Below are 18,583 nucleotides of genomic sequence, written 5' to 3' on the forward strand. Positions count from 1 at the left end.
ATCCAATAGAGCATCTTTGGGATGTGGTGGAACGGGGGATTCGCATCATGAATGCGCAGCCAAGAAGTCTGCGGCAACTGTGTGATGCCATCATGTCAATATGGACCAAACTCCCTGAGGAATGCTTCCAGCACCTTGTTGAATCTATGCCACGAAGAATTGAGGCAGTTCTGAAGGCAAAAGGAGGTCCAACCCATTACTAACATGGGGTACCTAATAAAGTGGCCGATGAGTGTACTTTGTGTGGAAGTGCATGAAAGTGTGCAGCTATTCTGAACAATTGAATTAAATCGCATTTATCCTCATCCAACAATGGAAACAACTTCAGTCAGATGTAACCTGTGAAAAATTCCTGTTTTGGTCATGCAAATGTGTGCTAAGGACCATAAATGTATCCAAACAGCACGCTAACTGAAAAAAAGGTGGATTAGCAGATTGATTCAAAACAATTCAGGTGTGTTACAATAATTTATAAGGTTGATAAGCTACGGACAATCCTGTTCGTAAATTGCTATGTAAAGGTGTTCATAATTTTTTGAAAAGTAGTTTTCTCTAAAAAATCAAATGCCGCAGAACGTCCTATTAACAGATGACACCAACTTCAATTCAACTCAATTATGGCAGGAAAATGGTAAGAACAAGTTTAAAACTTAAAATGAAATGTTTATTTTCAATACTTGCTTTGTTAAGCTGAATTCAGCTTTGTACTTTGATTTGGCTAATCTGAAAAAGAAATATGTTCTAATCTAAAATACCTCTTGTCTTTAAAATATTTTCTTAAAATATTCTTGTATTTAGTTCCATCTATCAAATCTAACCTATTAAAATTTTATGACTTACTATAGCAATGAGGAGAACTGTTACAGAGAAAGGGTCCACAGTCTGTCACAGGAAGAACCTTATCGTGATCACCAGCAAGACCAAGGGAATTATAGTGGAATACGTAGAGGGGGAGGTAGCGACAGGGGCGGAGCTAGATGCGGGGCCAGAGGTGGCCGTTGCCACCCTAAGCCAATCATTGGCCACCCTACCATTTATTTCCCTCTAATACAGACGGTGTCAACAGTAATACTCTGAAGTGGAATATTCAAAACATTTTAATTTTTCATATATGAACAACAAAAACACTGTGGTTAATTATGCACATCAATAACATAATAACATTAAAGATGATAAATACAGAATTCAATAGATTTTGTTCGATTTTATGGGGTAAAGAGAAAAGTCATCTAGGAGTCTTCGGTGAAATAATAAATTACTCTTTTAATAAAAACGTATTAAATAATCAATTTATGTAGATATTTGTAATTATAAATATCAATTGTATGCATAACGATTACTGAAAAAATAGGTAAGTAATGACAATGGAAAAGATGTTTGCCCAAAGCTCGAACCTGAAACAATTTTATCCATTATACCTTTTATCTAGAAAGCACGAACGTTTGAATATTATTAGTCTATTTGTTAGCAAAGGCTGTGAGAAAATATAGTTTGTCTTTATTTAGAAAATATAGATGTTTTGCTCATTAATTTTCCTGTTGGGACATTGTAGATTCACCTTGAGGTTTTGGTGCCTATCTACTTTTGGCCACCCCTCAGTGTACATTGGTTTTTGCCTCGTCACCCTTATAAAAATTTTCTGGCTACGCCTCTGGGCGGCGATGCATGCGGACAGCATAAAATTCCTTGCTTTTCAAATTTCCTTCAATCTATTTTGGATTGAGAACATCTCTCACCTGGTAAAGAGCAGCCATCTTTTTATGAAGTTGAAACTAAATGAACTTTTGTCTTAGCTGCTCATAAATCTCACAGGTGAACAATTAAAGGCGGCACGTGACTCGGCATGAAATTGGGATGTAAGAGCTGCAAGGTACAAGATAGGAAGGACTTAGCACAGGTAGTATGTAGGATGCAATTTACCAGATGTTCACTGGATTTATACTGCAGAAGTCCGGATGAGGGACACACAAATTACCACAGATCCCACCGACTGGGAAAATGCACTTGTTCCATTTAGCCTCATATGCTCTTCTCTGCTTTCCTTTCCCAATATGACATTTTTCAGATTTACTTGTTAGATTGGCAGTTGTATGACCTTCATTCAATTCTCATTCAATGTATGATAGATTAAATATTCAAAGAATACATTAAATGGATGCTGCCCCTTCTTTCTCATAATATTATTTATTAGGATCATTTGTGCAAATTAATTTTATCAATGGGAGTCTAATCAAATGGGGCTAAAGATTACCAACTGATAACCACTTTGCAGCAAGCTTCATTATACACTACATACTGTAGGTTATATCAAACAAAATTCCATTAAATAAACTGAATGTGTGATGTTGAAATGATAAACATTTTAAAAAGTTCCAGGATGTTATTAACTGGGTGCAGTTACCTGTTGAGATCACCAGAGGGCAGCATTACCATTTAAGAATGTTTTAATAAAGGAAAACGTGAACGCTGCTTTTATCTTATCAACAGTTGCTTTGTTACAGTTAGGGGAAAATTGTAATAGATTTATTTTTAATTGTGGCTTGTTTTATTTTGTTAAATACATATAATTGTTTGACTGCTTTAGATTTCCTATTTTTGTTACATTTCTCATTTTATCATATGACACATGCTAATGTCTTAGGGAGTTCCATTTGCAGAGAAAGTTTAAGATCTGGTAAAAATCATTTAACTACATGATATTAGCAACTATAAGGCAGAAATGTTGTCTGAGTCACTTGCTATAGTATAGAAGTTATCAGCCTAATCTAACCCTGATCACAGCCATAAATGGTCATTGTTTACTTTTTGGGTTATTTAACCAACAGTGACATTTTTCTAATGTATGTATAACAGATATTTCTATCTATTGAGATACAAATGATTTATGATGATTTGTTGTGATTCGTAACGACCCAAGAGGCATGTGTATGTTTCAAAACCACCACACCGACTTTCAAAGCAGTACTTTATCATCCTTAATTTCACAATGCAACCATTTTCCCTGTTTATTTTTATCTTAGAACTGGGGATCACAGCTAGTTTGACCAGTTAATGTAGGAAGCAAGACAAGGCTGAATAGAAAAAAAGAGGTAGAGAGGGCATCTCTTCAGTTTTAAATGTTTTCATTTTTGTCTCCTGATCAACTGGCAAATTCTATCTAAATTTATCTGCTCAGTGGTTGGAGCTCTATTTTTACTGACAAATTAAAATGAAGAGATTAATAGAATTTGCATTGATGCTCTTTTGGTTTTTTTTTCAAATGTCTGTTCACTACTAAATCTTTAGCACCAGTCATTTAATTTAAAAAGATGTTTAAGGATTTTCAGCATCGGCTAAGCAGTACCTAAATACACCTACTTATAGTTACTAATAAAGTCAAATAGTCCTTCTCCTTAAGTTTTCCATAGTTATCTAAATAATTGCAAACATTTTTTTGAATGTTCAAAATTGACACTATAGATTCTTAATATCCTCTGCAGCTGCAAGATGATGCATGAATTGTTTTGTTGTGTGTGTCTATCTCATCTTGTGGTCGGCTGGGTTTACCCTGCTTGTAATTTACTAGCCAGTGAAATAGCATGATCCAAATATGTAGTAATGGGAGAAAATTTTATCCATATATTGAAATGTAGCCCTACTTTTTTGATAATTTAAAAGCAATTGTTCCCCCTTGCAGGTCTCTGTAATAATCATTGCATTTGCAGCAAAGTATTTTATTGTTTTTCCTATAAAAGAAACCTCATCTATTTGATTTTAAAATAATTAAAATAATCATAATTTTTTGAAAGGGATTTTATTGACAATAAAAAAAATCAACATGAACATCAAAAAGAATACTATAGATTAGAATTAAACAAAAAATTCATGTTCAAATCCAGATTTAAACTCATGTTTCAGTTATTAAATAAAACTCGTTTTAGGCCAGTTTCAGAGTTTCTTGAACCATAACGCCAATTCCATCAAAAATCTTGTGAAAGGGAGCGTTGCACATGAAGGCACAGGTGGTGACCAGCTTGTTTTTGACATCAACATGAGCTTCATCCACCTCTTTGTTCACATGTTTGCAGCCCAGGTCCTTCATAGCTCCAGCTGTCTGAGCATACGGCCACCTGAAGATAAAAACACATTGAAGGGTCACAACAAATCTCTTAAGTTAATATGTTCTTTTTTTTTTTTGAAAAAGCATTGTTACATACTTTTCACACTCTTTGTCCTGCCCCACAGTGAGCTCACAGCCAGGCAGCAGCTTTGCAGCCAGGACAGGAGAAATGCAGCACATGCCCAGAGGCTTTCCAGCTTTATGGAAATCCTTGATTATCTTCTCCAGGAGAGGCTGGATGGTGAAATCCTTGTTCTTCACAGCCCAATCACACAGATTCTTTGCAACACCAAACCCCCCTGATGGAAAAACAAACTGTTGTTGAGAAAACATATATGCAAAAATGACATTACAGAGGATTTTTTCCAGCTGTGACTGGGTCTATAGAAAGTAATTTCACCTGGAATGATGGCAGCATCAAATGCTGAGACATCCAGCTTGGCCAGATCTGTCACGTCGCCTCTGGCGATACGGGCGCTTTCCTGCAGAATGTTCCTCTTCTCCTTCGTAGGTTTTCCCACACAATGATTCACAACGTGCATTTGATCAGCGTCTGGAGCAAACATCTGCACCTGAAATAACAGCATTCATTATTTTCACCTCTCCAAAATGTAGCCATTTTTTTTTACATCTTTTCAGAAGCTTGAAAAATAAAAAATACTACTTTTTTGTCCTTACTTTTGCTCCGGCACGACTCAGATGGACCAGGACAGCAGAGGCCTCATGGATCTCTGTGCCGTCATACACTCCACAGCCTGACAGGATAACTGCAACACTTTTCGCCATGATTACTAAAAAAAACCCACAACCATTAAAAAGTAAAGATGTAGAGAAACTCAATAACACTTTAAATGTTGAGCTCTTTGGTTTCCAAAAAGATTGGCAAAATAACAAAGTATGATTGTCAAAAAAGTGCAACTTGGTTTATATAAACATTAGCAAATCCAAGTGAAACATGAGTCACTGGAGAGTTGCTGCTGCCAGGTAACTCTGCTGAAAGGAAATAGAATACACAAGAGCCTGCTGCCTGTACCAGAGCCTTAAACAAACAAAGCAATTTAGGCTCGTCACACTTAGTTTTTGCCTTCATTAACTTAAATCAACACCCTTGGTTCTACTCTCTAAAAGAATAAGGCAGTGAAGTAACAATGATGATGGTGTCTTACCTTGAACTGGTGTTGTAGGTGACACAGAGTGAGTTAAAGAGCTACTCAGTGGAGGTTTGATGACAGAGCAGCAAGGCAACATCTTATATAGCCCTGTCTCCTCCCACAACCTGTTCTCTAAGGTGTCATAAAGGTAACCAGGAAGATCCGTTACCCTTTAGGAGAAACTGCTGACTCATACTATCTCATCAGCATTACAATGTGCCACTAAAGCAGCACAAATGTGTTGAAACTTTATTTTAAATGCTGATATATATATATAAAACTATTTGAAGTACAAAAGTTAAATACATATAATTTGTTTGACTACTTTAGACTTCCTATTTTTGTCAGTAGACAAGATAACACTAATGTCTGAGGGAGTTTGATTTGCAGAGAAAGTTTAAGATCTGGTAAAAATAACCTAACTACAGTACATGATATTAGCAGCTATAAGGCAGAACTGATTTTTGAGTTAATTGTTTTAGTATAGAAGTTCTCGGTTTATTTCCTTTGGGTGATTTGATTACATAAAGGTTAACTTTTAAACTACGCTGATCGAAATCTGCTCTTTGAGGGAAAAAAAAGAGGCAGGGGTTATGTGTACGTCCACGGCACGAGCAGTTTCAGGGGCCGTCCCAGCTGGAACTTCCCTGTAAGTTAAGGCTTGTTACCTGGGTGACACCCTCCCTTAACCATATAAAAGCCATCACGCCTCTCTTTAGACACACACTGCTGTCATGGCTCAGCACGGCTCACTGGATGAGTCTGTCGGCATTCTCAGCATCTCTGCAGGTGAACATTTTTTTTATATCAATCAGCATATTTATGCTAAGTTATAACTTGGAATCATCATACTTTTACCTGAGGTGTATAAAATATCTTACTCTTTTTGCTTTATTTCCAACTTGTGTAAAAAGGCTGAAACTGAAGGAGAGAGTATTGCTCTGAGTTAATAACAGTATATACTTTATACTCTTACACTTTTCCGGCTATTCAAATACCTAATGATGACAAAATATACTGGTATTTGGAAAATTCTGTTACTCTACAATTTCATATGTAAGAAAAGTATATTGAAACTCAAGGTGCAGGGCTTAAATGTTTAACCCATGTTCAGAGGCTTGGTCCTTGATGTGGTTGTTCTAAATTTAATTCCCATTCTGATGACCTAAATAAATATAAATAATTGCTACTATGGCCTCAGGAATAATCAAAACTATAGGACTGATATATGCTATAGATGTTATGACATTCCAATTTCTTTTATTGATACCCATTTGAGGCCTAGCTGATGGATTTTAATTGGCAACTGGGTAACAACTGATTTTGGGCTTCCAGGTTCCCTCCTGCTGCTGGTGAATAGCTATGCCAGCACTCCGGAAAAATCATTAATTCCCTACACCGCACTGGGCATTTTACTCCTCATCATCGCAGCCCTGGTAGCTTACACAGGTTTGTTTTCAACATGTTTTCCCAAACACATTTGAATTCTCTGCCTGTTTCCAGGCTCCTGACCCTACCTTGTCTCTTTCCAGGAGTTCGTCACAGTCTCTCTCACTCCCAGTTGTTTTCCACTCTATGTCTGACCATCTCTGCTCTCTGGTGTGGCTCTGGTCTGGTCTACATCCTGATAGGACAGAGTGTACTGCCACTCTCTGAGCTAAAATCCTCTCTGATCCCTGGCCTTGCAGCATTTACCTTAGCCCTCTTCATCATAGGCACTGTTGCCCTCTTCGTAAAGAAACCAGTACTACTAATCATAGCTATAGGCATTTCTTTGGCCTGTGCCCATCAAATTGCTGGTCTTTCAGATTCAGGATTTGGTCAGTCTGCCACAGCTGCAAACTACCTCCTTGTTTGTCTTGTGTGCGCTTACTTTGGCTTTGGTCGTTTGCTGTACACCATCACGCAGGGTAAAATTAAACCTCCAGGTACAGTTATGAAACAGAAATCTGAGCTGAAAACAGAAAAGAACCAGAGCTGCGACGATGCAGTCAGTGTAGGTTTGGTGATGAACTTGTTATCTGCGTCTGTATTAGCCTGTCCCTTGTTAGGCGTGGTCCCCAAACTCTCTGTTGGCCACGTCCCCTGGCTTTGGACAGCTGGAGTCTTCCAGCTCGGCATGTGCATCCTCTTTTACAGAGCTATGGACATACTAGCTGCAACTTTTTATGGCTTTACATCCCTGCTGAAATTTGCTGAGGGTTACAGTGCTTTGTTATCTTTGTACTCCATCCAGCCATTCTCTCCTGTCCCTTTCCCTGTTGTCTTTGCAGTTCTTTTCTCTGTCCTGGCATTGTTCAGCTGTCAGAAGAGCTTGTTGGAGGGCTTCTACCAGTTATTCTATGTAGCCTATTGTATTTCCATCGCAGCACAGCCTCAAGGCTTCTTCCAGGGAGGCACTCAGGGTGTACAGGGAGCCATCTTTGTAGCTACTGCAGGAATGCTTTTTGTTACTACATTCAACATGGTCTATAGTAGCAAGATTCCTACTGGGCAGGGTCACTTTAAATCTTTAGTAAATAGGATTAAAACTCTTACTCTCAGGGCTCTCGATAAAGAGCAACATACGCCTCATCTTGGCTATTCCAAGTATGCAGATGCAGAAGTGTTGGGCCATGCTTGCAATGTTCTGGCTGCTTTTGCCATTACAGCCACCATTGGAGACAGGAATCCCTTGGAGGTGTTGGTTCTACCCTGGGCCGTAATGGCTGGTGGAGTGTTGCAGCTACTTTGTGGTTCTGTGGCATTTGCTCGGGGTAAAACCTTTGAGAGCACAGCCTTTATTCTCTATGGGGTGATGTGGACAGTATGGGGGTTAACACGATTCGGTGGTCTTTATGGTGAGACCAGAAGCTTTAACGTAGCTGTTGGGATTATTAGCTTCATGTTGTTTAACCTTCTGGTGACAATTGCAGCTTTATTTCTGAATGTTGCCTGGTTCATCTATGCATTTACTTTCCAGCTCATCCTAATCAGCTTCCTGCTTGATGCAATAGGTGCACTGCCTTATGGTTATGATATTGGCGTCACAATCATCTTTGGTCTTGTCAGTTTTTACTGTTTTTTGGCGCACCTTTTTAATAGCACATTCCAGTCTCCCCAAATCCCTTTGGGAAAACCTTTAGTCAAGCTGGGTGGGGTCGGAGGAGGGGAAGGAGTCTGTCCTCATGTACCAGCTCGCAAAGCATCATCAGTCCAGCAGATTGCAGGTAGAAATACATAACTTATCATTTTTTTGCTTAAAGCTGTTTTGAAGTTTGACCTGGACTCAACTTTTACACTGTTCCCTGTTTTTTTTGGATGCAGAAATAATGAAAAATGGAGGCATATGTGGAATGCCAACTGACACTGTCTATGTGCTGGTAGCTGCCTGCAACAGGCCAGATGCAGTTATCAAAGCTTACAAGTAAGTCTCATTATAGAGAAACTGTCTCAGAGTGTCACAGTTATTTATTTCCCCATCAAGAATCACTGCTGTTTGGTTTTAGGGTTAAGAAACAGGCTCAGGACCGACCCATGTCTATGTGGATCTCTTCTGTCAAGCAGCTGGAGCCTGTTAGACACCTGCTGAGCCCTCTGCTCCTCGACTTCATGGAGGCTGCATGGCCTTCATCAATTAGCATGGTCATACCCAGAGGTGAGAGAGTCAATATTTTCAGATGAGACTTTATATGCATTTAGAAAAGTACTTTTTAAAAATTTTTATGGGTTTCGCGGGCTTACTCTTACAGGTCCTTGGTTAGATATATTTGGTTTGGGAGATGCTGCCCAACACATTGGAACTCCACAAAGCATTGCCATCAGAAGCCCAGACTGTGCAGTAGCCACACATCTAATTAATCTGGTAAACTCCAATATCAGGAACCAAAACCCATCAGAGTTCAAATAAACAGAACTTTATTGATTGACTTGGTTTTGTTTCTGAAAGGTGGGTCCAATTGCAGTCACCTCAGCCAACCCCACAGGTGAAGCAGACACAACTCACCATAACCAAGTGTATGCCAAACTGGGTAAAAAGGTAATAACCAGGATTTAGTTCTGATGAGTTCATCAATAAAATGAACAAATTCTTGTTTTGTAACAAATATGTTTTGGGTTTTTGTTTAGGTGGAAGGGGTGTTGTGTGATGGACCGTCCCCAGAAAATATTGCGTCTACTGTTGTTGACTGCACCAAGATTGAAACTGGACAAATTGGTTTCTTTAGAGTGGGACTCATTCCAAAATCCAAGGTAACAATAGAAAACCAATCTAGTATAGTACTGTATAATGTAGAATACATTTCTTTTTTGTTAGTTTTTTTGGATCTATTAATTTTGTTTTTGTCTTTTTAGGTCCTTCAGATTTTTGAGGAAATTAAGAACCGGCATAGAGAAGGGCAAACAAATCCTGCCTTTGAACATGATCTCCCTCCTCCAGACACACAGACTGATGAAACTCTGGAAAGAGATGAATCAACAGACTCAGGAAGAGAAACTGTTAGCTTAACAAACTCCTCTACTTCTGAACAAATAACAGATGACAATAATCAGTCTTAATATCAATGTCTGGGTGTTCACTTTGCCTATTTAAATATTTACCAATTTGTAAAACATTAATAAATATATATTTAGATAAATGTAATAAGCATCATAACTTGGTGTGTTAGTGTGAAATACATTTTGCATGTTGTTTCATCAAAAAGAAATCCATCTAAGGTAAAACATAAATTGTAGAGAAATAATAGATTAGATAATAATGTTTAGCATTTCTTTTCTGCTTGTATTTGCTTTCCTGGAGAATAAGAATATTGAATATCATCAGCCTTGTTGCATCAAACCTGTATTATAAACAAAGATATGTATGGTTCATCTTCAGCTTTACTACTACCTCTAGGAGGTACCCTAACTCCCTATGGACTGTTTGAAAACCATTTCAAGTGACTGGCTGATGAGTGTGCAGAGCATATATATATATATATATATTTTTTTTTTTTTAATGTCATATTTTGTGTCATACAATAAAAATATACATACACATATGTATAGATATTATGTATAAAGTAAGGGTGTTCAATTTTACTGTTTCCTTTTCTTACCTTCATCTTAATTGTCTTATCTTAATAATAATCATCTCTTAATGACATTATGTAGATACATTTATGGGCAAGTATTAATTTAAGCAGGTATGAATTTAGGTATTGAAAAATACTTAAATACGAGTCGGATGGAGTCAGTAGATTCAAACCTTTTATAATCTAGGAAGTCAGCAAAAGTTTTTATACCTAGAGGTATTCAAATAAATCATAATAAAAAAAGCAAATGTAAACTGTGCCTTCAAGTAAATCATTGATTCAAGCTTTACAAAATTTACACACAGTTTATAAAGAGTAATGAATGATCTGGTAAGGTCTTTTCTTGGAACAACGATGTGCTGTTTAAATCATCTTTTGCTAATGACAAACTTTGTTAGACAAGTATGTGTAACTCTGTTTTATCCATTTCATCTTAAAAAGGTTAACACTTTTTTTACTGCATGATAATGTAACATTAAAAAAATTATTGCTTCGCTTATCTTCCATCGGGCATTTAAAAATAACTCTCTATTTGAGAGGGTTGATTTTTGAGAATTAACTTTTATCCGAATTTGTTCAGTCACTGCCCATAAGAGGTTTCAGTAGAGATGAATTTTATAAAACCCTAAAAAAGGCTAAAGTTTTGACAAAGAGGTTATTTAAAATTGATTAGATTTTTATTTTATGATTTTTTTTTTCTAAGAAAACAAAATCTGTATTATTTACTCAGCAAATACAATATAATGAACCCTGCTATTCCTTAGTTCCCCCTACCTTATAGTATTTACTCCTTTTTCTTTTGCTCATAAAAAGTCCCTGAACTGGGTTTTGAGCATATACATAACTGTAAAAATCGAAACAGATGTATTTTTCTCTAAGAAACGTTAATTATGCCTTCTCCAAACCTGCTAAAGCCATTAAACGAGCTATTTCTGCCTTAACATCTTCAAATTTTTGAGCAAAGAAAGCAATCCTGAGCCTATGCCTTTTTTTTGTTTTTTCCTACCAAACCCCAAGGATAGATTTGGTCTCATTGTTGATGTGGGATCAAATTGAAATGCAACTGACTTAGAATTTGTTTATATGATTTAATTGAACTGACCATATATTTATATTTAATGTTTACAGTATGATAATATTTTTTCTTAATATGACAAATTTATGTTCAGAAAACAAATATAATGATGGCTTTATTAATAGCATCATTAAGCTATGCTGAGAACAGAACAAAGTTTGCACAAAGATTTCTTGCTGATCTAACCCTTTGACTCTGGTCACTTTGACCAGAAAGTAAGAATATTAATGCATTAATTAATAAATAACTTGATTCCCAGAAATTATTAAAGTGTAGAATGTGTTTTTTTGTTTGAAGCAAACTCTATTGTAAAGAAGCTTTATATGCCCTGAGGCTATTTCTGTTGGCCAGGTTCTTTATAATTGATAAAGCAAAATCTTTATTGCTGTTGATTACATCTAGAGAAAGAGAGATAAAACCTGGAGAACAGCATTTATAGATTTATTTTTTTAAAGATTTAGGGTTTACAGTTAAACACTGATTTCAGTAGATTTTTGTATGAGGAAGTAAAAAACAGAAGATTAAACACTCAATAACTGCACCTGACAAAGTGCATGGTTTGTTAAAACAACTAAGCCAACCAATTAATTTGCCTGAAATTTAATATGTAAAAAAAAAAAAAGCACAGAGTTGTCATAGATAGTTCAGTGAGCGAAATAGCAAAAATATATCACAGATGAATTTTAATTTTTGTTTTACACTTTTTGATTGTAATACTAGGTTTTGTGTCAATAGATATGAAATTATACTTCATACAAAGAAGATAGAATTGTTGTATATCTAAAAGTCTTTGACATTGTTTGTTCTTTGTTAGTGCAATGGTTTGTGCGCTCTGCCCATGTACGGAAGCACTGGATGTGGCTGACCTGGGTTTGAATCTGGCTTGTGGTCCTTTGCCACATGTCTCTCTCCTGTCTTACATGTGCTTTCCAATAAGGAGCCACTAGTGCTGCAATAACCTAAAAAAAAAAACTTTGATATTGAGCTGTACACCACATGTTAACCTGTTATTTCTAGCTGTTTCATAAATTATGAATGAATGAATGAATGAATGAATGATGCCTATCTGCTTACAGATAGACATCTTATTGTTTTGAATTCTCAGGTCTCTGGACTCTTTCCCAGAAATGCTCTGAACAATGATGTATTGAATGAATCAGTATTTCTTCAAAGCAGGTTTCTGTATTTCTGGTTTTACTTCTTTTTTGGTCATCACATGTTTTTGTTTCCTTTTTTTGAAAATTATGAAACAAAATTGTTTGAATATTTGTCTGATCTGTCCTCCACTCCTAGACAAGATGATGTCAGTGGGACTGGACATCAAGATTATGTACTTTCTCTAGTGTCGTAATACACGTTTTATTTTTTTGGTTTATTTGTTAGTTGATTTCTAACCATGACTTGTTGTTTTTAGGACAGTAACCATTGTCCACATAATGTTACTCCTAATATAAATTTATTCTTAGAATAAATTAAAAATAATCCAGCAAGAAGCAATTTTTATTGCAAGAAATTCAAATGTGTTTAGCACATTATTTGAATAAGATGATACTGCATACCAGGGCAAAGATTAACTCTAGATCAGAAATTATTTTAGCAATATTTTCCTGTTTTCATTACTTTTAGTATGTACTCCCTAGAGATCCATTAAACAATTGAGTTAATATCTTATAGACCAGTATTTATCCTTTACTATAACACACCTGTTAGTTCTTATCTGCTACTTTTGTAAAAAAAAAAAATAATAATAATAATAATTCTACTGTAATTAGATTTTTATTTTTTGGAGTGAGGACAAATCTCTGTCAGGATGATAAAAAAAAACAAAAGTTCGTACTAAAACCTCACAAAAAAGCTTGATTGGACCTTTAACAGTAAGACAGACATATTCACAGAGTTCTGTGAAAACTTTCCCAAGAACTATTACCCAGGTTAAGCACAATAAAGTCTAACATTATTTAGCTCTACTTGCCCAACCTTATCATCAGCATTTGCAGGACAACTAAGTGCATAGTTTTAAAACAGTACTTCCATTACTCTCCAAGGTCTAACATAAACCATAGCAGTGATGTCGACTTTTTTTCCAACCCATATATTTTTAGAGAATCAGTTTTAATAAATTGTTGCTGTTGTCAGTTGATTTGTTGCATGTTAGATCAGAAATGAACAGATAATCTAATCCTTAATAATGCTTTAATGGAACATTAATGATGGATAATTTAAGTAAGTCATTGAAGGACTATCTTTGGAAGACTTTTTATTCATTTAATTGTTGTTCTGATTTTATTTCACTAATCTGTCAAATAAACCTTTTATTAAAACTCTGAGAAATAAGTTTGTTGTTGGGATTTATGAAACACACATAAGTTGTTTGTTGAATCAATCTAACTAAAATGTTGAGGGTGACTTTTAAACCTCCTCATTCTTTTCAATGTTTTCTAAAGGCCAGCAAAGGCATCTCTTCACTCTTCTTTGGCACCTTATTCATTCAGACTGATTAACATCAACAGATAGCAGTAAAATGGAATTCACACAGGAAGGAGTATTAAAATATTTCACTCTGAAAGATTACTGCCAATGACACTATTGTTCAAAACACCATGGGAAAATACAGGCTTATGTAAAACCATACCAATGCTTTCACTTCTAAGCGGAAGAGTTTAAAGGTTATGTAACCCAAGGTGACGTTCTATGTAATTATACCAAACATGCAAATTTTCCCAAAAGAAGCTGAGAAGGGTTGCTTGTCATATTTCCGATTACACATAGATTACTAAATCCTACAACAATGATAAATAGTTTTACTCATTGAAGAACCGCCATTGGGGGATGATTTTATTTATTTTACTGTTATCGTTCTGATTTTATTTTTCATCTGTCAAATCAGTGTTTAGTTAAAATTCTGGAAAATTCTTTTAGCGTGTTCTTAGGATTGATGAAAACACACAATACATGATGTTTGTTGTATTAATCTGATTTAAACAGTGAAACTGGGATTTTAAACCTTTTTAATTCAGTAAAGTTTTTGGTGTTTTTTGTACGGGTTAATAAGGGTCATCTACATTTACCATCTGCATTCCTCCAGAAACCAATTAAATGCAACAGAAGGCTGTGAAAATGGCATTGCTAAAAGCATTGTGGGAAAATGCAGGCTTACGACTAACCATGAAACAACGTGGATAGTTTACCGCCCAAGTGAGGAAACTGGTGAATCGGATGATTTACGAGCTTTACCAGAATGATCATGACAAAGATATTTTCACGTCAGGCCAAGAAACCTGGAGCAATTGTTGTTGGAAGGTTTCTTTGTATAGCAGCTTGCAAAGATAAACAACTTGTGTCAACCAAAAACGCATTAAACAGAATAACAGAAACTGAAAGAATATTTTCAAACAACACTTTATTGTTCAGGTTATTTCTGGGAAACAGTTTTAACAAGTCACATTTGTTTGCTTGCTAGTTTTAGGCCTAAAACTACATCAACACTATCAGTGTATTTTCATTATCAGTTCGTATGAAATTGTACGAAAAGTTATGCACAGTAATTTCGTACGTTTTTGACGCTTTTTTTTTCGTCGTATTTTGTCGTATTTTTACGTCTTGCCTCAAGACAAGATATCCTTGCGCATCTTACGCACCATTCAATAACATAGAATTTAACATACAATTACAATTACAAGACATCAAGAAGTAATTATTGCACTGTTTTTCCCAGTTTTACGTCCGTCCGCAGATCTGCTTTTTTCGTCTTGACACTATTAGTTTAATAAATTAAATAATAAATTAAATTAAATAGATAAAAAATTAAATAGATGATATGCTTCATTTTAGACAATCTAGTTCCAAACCACAAACTGAACACATTTAAACATTATCTATAATTAATTAATCAATTTATCTACATTTATTTAACCATCATTGGAGGTTGTTTTTATTTATTTTACTCTTATCAATCTAATATAATTCTTTTTTTTATTTCACTCTCATTGTTCTGGTTTAAAATTTATCTGTCAAGTCAATTCTTAGTTCAAATTCTATAAACATGTTTCTGCGTGTTCTTGGAATTGATGGAAACACATAATCCAGCATGTTTGTTGAATTAATCTGATTTAAACAGTAAAACTTAACTTTTAAAGTCCAGTTTTTGGTATTTTTTGTATGGGTTAATCATAGTCATCTATGTTTATCACCTTCACTCATCTAGAAACTGATTAAAGAAAGATATGAAATGGCATTCAACAAATAAAGCACAAGTCATTTATAATTTTTTTAATTCTAAGTATCAAGGCCCAGAGAAAGGAAATCTAAAACTGTCATTGGTAAAAGCATTGTGGGAAAATGCAAGCTTCTGAAAAACCATGCCAAAGTCTTTGCTTCTGAACAGAAGATGAGTTTAAAGTTTATACAACTTGAAGTGAAATTATACAAAAAATGCTGTTTTTTCCAAGGAAGATCTTTTTTTATGCAGTTATGTGCATTTTGTTGGATAGTATCACTACCAAGTCAGAAAATGTCCCCCCAATGAACAATACTCTATTGTACTTAATTCACTTCAGAAGTGACCTCTTAACATCGCTTTATCAGTATTAAATTTTGAATTCATAAGCAAACCAGTTTCTCTAAAAGGCAACCAATCAGTGCATCAAAATGACAAAGGAGTGGGACTTTAGTTACTTTAAATGATCTTTTTGTTTGTGTCAGACCGATGTGGTCAGAATATGACCATAATGTAACAAGTTATGGTAATAATTAGACAGTCTGAATGAAGATCCTTTTCTACTACAGTAACTCACAACTGACAGTAAACCACACAACGTGAGCAGGAACGTGTGCTGCCATGGTGAGGAAACTTGTACTGTAAGTCTGACGATTTACCAGATTTACCAGAATGGTCATGACAAAGATATTATCACGTCAGGCCAAGAAACATGGAAAAAATGTTGTTGGAAGGCTTCTTTGTATAACAGCTTCCAAAGATAAACAACTTGTGTCAATCAAAAATACATAAAATAGAATAACAGAAACTGAAAGAATATTTTCAAACAACACTTTATTGTTCAGGTTATTTCTGGGAAAAAGTTTTAACAAGTCACATTCGCTTGCTTGCTAGTTTTAGGCCTAAAAAAAATCAACACTGTAAGTGTATAGATAAATGAAAATGAACACATACAAACAAACAAAATAAATAAATAAAAATAAAAATGTATACCGTATGTACCTTACACATTTTCATTCAAATAGCTACTACATATAGCACAAAAGTCTGCAACTATTGCATGATGTTTACTGCCCTTCTTCTTTCTTTTTAAGAGAATCAGTTTAAGGCTTTTCCTGAACATTGCTTTAAACAAACACATAACTGATTGCATTCTTACACACCATTTACTGAAATTAACCCTATAATGCCAAATGTATCGTATTTGATACATACGGTTTCTGAAATGTTTTGTATCTGACACCTTTTGCATAATTTAATGGTAAAAACTTTGCTCAAAATCCCATTGTACACAATCAGATATACCTGATAACAGCCAGTAGAAGACTACACAAAAAATTATCTTGACTTATCATAGTAATAAATTATTCATATCAAAAATGTATTTCTGTTTTTTCTTTTTGCATATTTTGTTAAAAGGGCAAATAAGGACTTCAAACCAAAAAAAAAGTAATTTTCTGTTTTGTTTTATTCTTGGATCGGGCTTTAAAGGGTTAACATTCTACTCTGGTGAATCAATAATAGATTAGTGTGATAATGTTTGCCAGCCTTATGAATTAACCTTGTGTCTCTTTTCTTCATCTTTCCTAGTAGTTTGAGTGATGCAATGGAGAGAATGCGTAATACTTTATAATTCAGAAAACCTTTTGCTTCATTGGCAATGGCAATTTTTCTCTAAATTTAAGACATAACATGTTTTTGCTTATTTATTTCTGGTGTGATATCATCAGAGAATTGCTGTAAGCTTTTACATGTTCATGAAATATGTGTCATCCGCCACCGAAAACAAACTTTAAAAATTTTTTTAATTTACATACATCATTTATATAAAGTATATACTGTCTCTATACTGACAGGCAATGATCACTAATTAAGGCTTATTTGTCATTATTTCATCATAATAAAATTTTACTAAGACATCAACTCGAAATGCCCGTATAATAGTAGGCCCCAGAATTAAAAACTAATTAAACAAATAGCTAAAATAAAACAGAAGGACACAAGCACAGTGTTCTATGTATATCTTTTTATTTAAAGATGCCCATTAGTCTCTCCATAAGCAAAATGCCTTGAAATGACATGTGTCGTGAATTGGCTCTATATAAATAAACCGAATTGAATTGAATAAGTAGAGACTGTTTTTCCAAAAGTCTACACCACAGTTGCACATTATTCTTCAACAAACTTTCCAAAAAAACACTATATGTTTATGCAATAGCAGGTGTCCAAACTTTAGTCTAAGTGTTGCTATAACATTGTAATCAACCAGGCAACAGACTCTCAAACCAGATTATAGGAACAATAGCTGCTTTATACATTTTATTTCTATAAGCAACAATATTTCCATTATAGCAGCTTTCATCCAGCCTTAACAAAGAGGTTATCTAACATGACATCCACCATAGAAAAAGATTATTTTTATCCCTATCCCAACAAATTGATCTAAAAGTATTCTGTTTCAACTGTTATGACACAGGCGATTTAAAAAAATCTTACATGTTGTGTAACAATGTACGTAATAATGATGATAAGGATGACTCTGAATGGCCCTGACTAAGGATGAGTTGCTTAAATCGTCTCTTCCTGGTGATGGGAAGATACCTGGTTAACAAGTTTTTGCTACACTGTTTTCACTCTTTTCCTGGTAGTCAGCAAAGTTTCACCCTTTGTTACCTGCTTTGTAAAGTAACATTCCAAAAAGTATTGTTCCATTTATCTTCCATTGGTCATATGGAAATACCTCTCTTTTTGAGTGGGTTTTCTTTTAAAAACAAGCTTCCTTTTGTTTGTATATGTTGAGTCACTCATGGGATGACTTTTACATAACCCCCAAAAAAGCCTAACTTATTTGCAATGAGTGTAAGAGTTTGATGTAAATTTTCTTTTTCATTTAATAGGGCCTAAATACCAATTAAAATATCTTGTCTCAGGGGTTTTCAGGTATAACATAAATAGCCCTAGTATTGCATAATTAGTTTAGTATCATGTCGC

The 18,583-nt window shown here is 35.0% G+C and overlaps 2 protein-coding genes across 2 annotated transcripts; one reads left to right on the plus strand and one right to left on the minus strand.

The window, feature by feature from the left end:
• Positions 1 to 3,784: 3,784 nt before the first annotated feature.
• On the minus strand, positions 3,785 to 5,363 carry LOC107089034 (ES1 protein homolog, mitochondrial-like). The gene is made up of 5 exons (XM_015381553.1): positions 5,266 to 5,363; positions 4,778 to 4,890; positions 4,500 to 4,671; positions 4,197 to 4,398; positions 3,785 to 4,109 (listed from the first exon to the last, which is right to left on the minus strand). Exons 1-5 carry the CDS (start codon positions 5,345 to 5,347, stop codon positions 3,917 to 3,919), a joined length of 762 nt encoding a protein of 253 aa, XP_015237039.1. The 5' UTR covers positions 5,348 to 5,363; the 3' UTR covers positions 3,785 to 3,916.
• A 621-nt stretch (positions 5,364 to 5,984) lies between these two features.
• On the plus strand, positions 5,985 to 10,187 carry LOC107089023. The gene is made up of 9 exons (XM_015381540.1): positions 5,985 to 6,039; positions 6,586 to 6,699; positions 6,783 to 8,459; positions 8,557 to 8,656; positions 8,739 to 8,887; positions 8,982 to 9,094; positions 9,179 to 9,268; positions 9,358 to 9,480; positions 9,583 to 10,187. Exons 1-9 carry the CDS (start codon positions 5,985 to 5,987, stop codon positions 9,784 to 9,786), a joined length of 2,625 nt encoding a protein of 874 aa, XP_015237026.1. The 3' UTR covers positions 9,787 to 10,187.
• Positions 10,188 to 18,583: the final 8,396 nt, after the last annotated feature.

Source organism: Cyprinodon variegatus, unplaced genomic scaffold (assembly GCF_000732505.1).
Source record: "Cyprinodon variegatus isolate N-32 unplaced genomic scaffold, C_variegatus-1.0 Scaffold236, whole genome shotgun sequence".
NCBI classification, from domain to species: Eukaryota; Metazoa; Chordata; class Actinopteri; order Cyprinodontiformes; family Cyprinodontidae; genus Cyprinodon; species Cyprinodon variegatus.

Bases quoted from the DNA above. Each gene is read 5' to 3' on its own strand.
- LOC107089034 (XM_015381553.1), bottom strand. From the start codon at position 5,347: ATGTTGCCTTGCTGCTCTGTCATCAAACCTCCACTGAGTAGCTCTTTA. The intron at 4,399-4,499 runs GTGAAATTACTT...TTTTTCCATCAG, and splicing joins TGATGCTGCCATCATTCCAG to GGGGGTTTGGTGTTGCAAAG. The intron at 4,110-4,196 runs GTATGTAACAAT...TTTTATCTTCAG, and splicing joins CAGGACAAAGAGTGTGAAAA to GTGGCCGTATGCTCAGACAG.
- LOC107089023 (XM_015381540.1), top strand. From the start codon at position 5,985: ATGGCTCAGCACGGCTCACTGGATGAGTCTGTCGGCATTCTCAGCATC. The intron at 8,460-8,556 runs GTAGAAATACAT...TTTTGGATGCAG, and splicing joins ATCAGTCCAGCAGATTGCAG to AAATAATGAAAAATGGAGGC. The intron at 9,095-9,178 runs GTAAACTCCAAT...TGTTTCTGAAAG, and splicing joins CCACACATCTAATTAATCTG to GTGGGTCCAATTGCAGTCAC.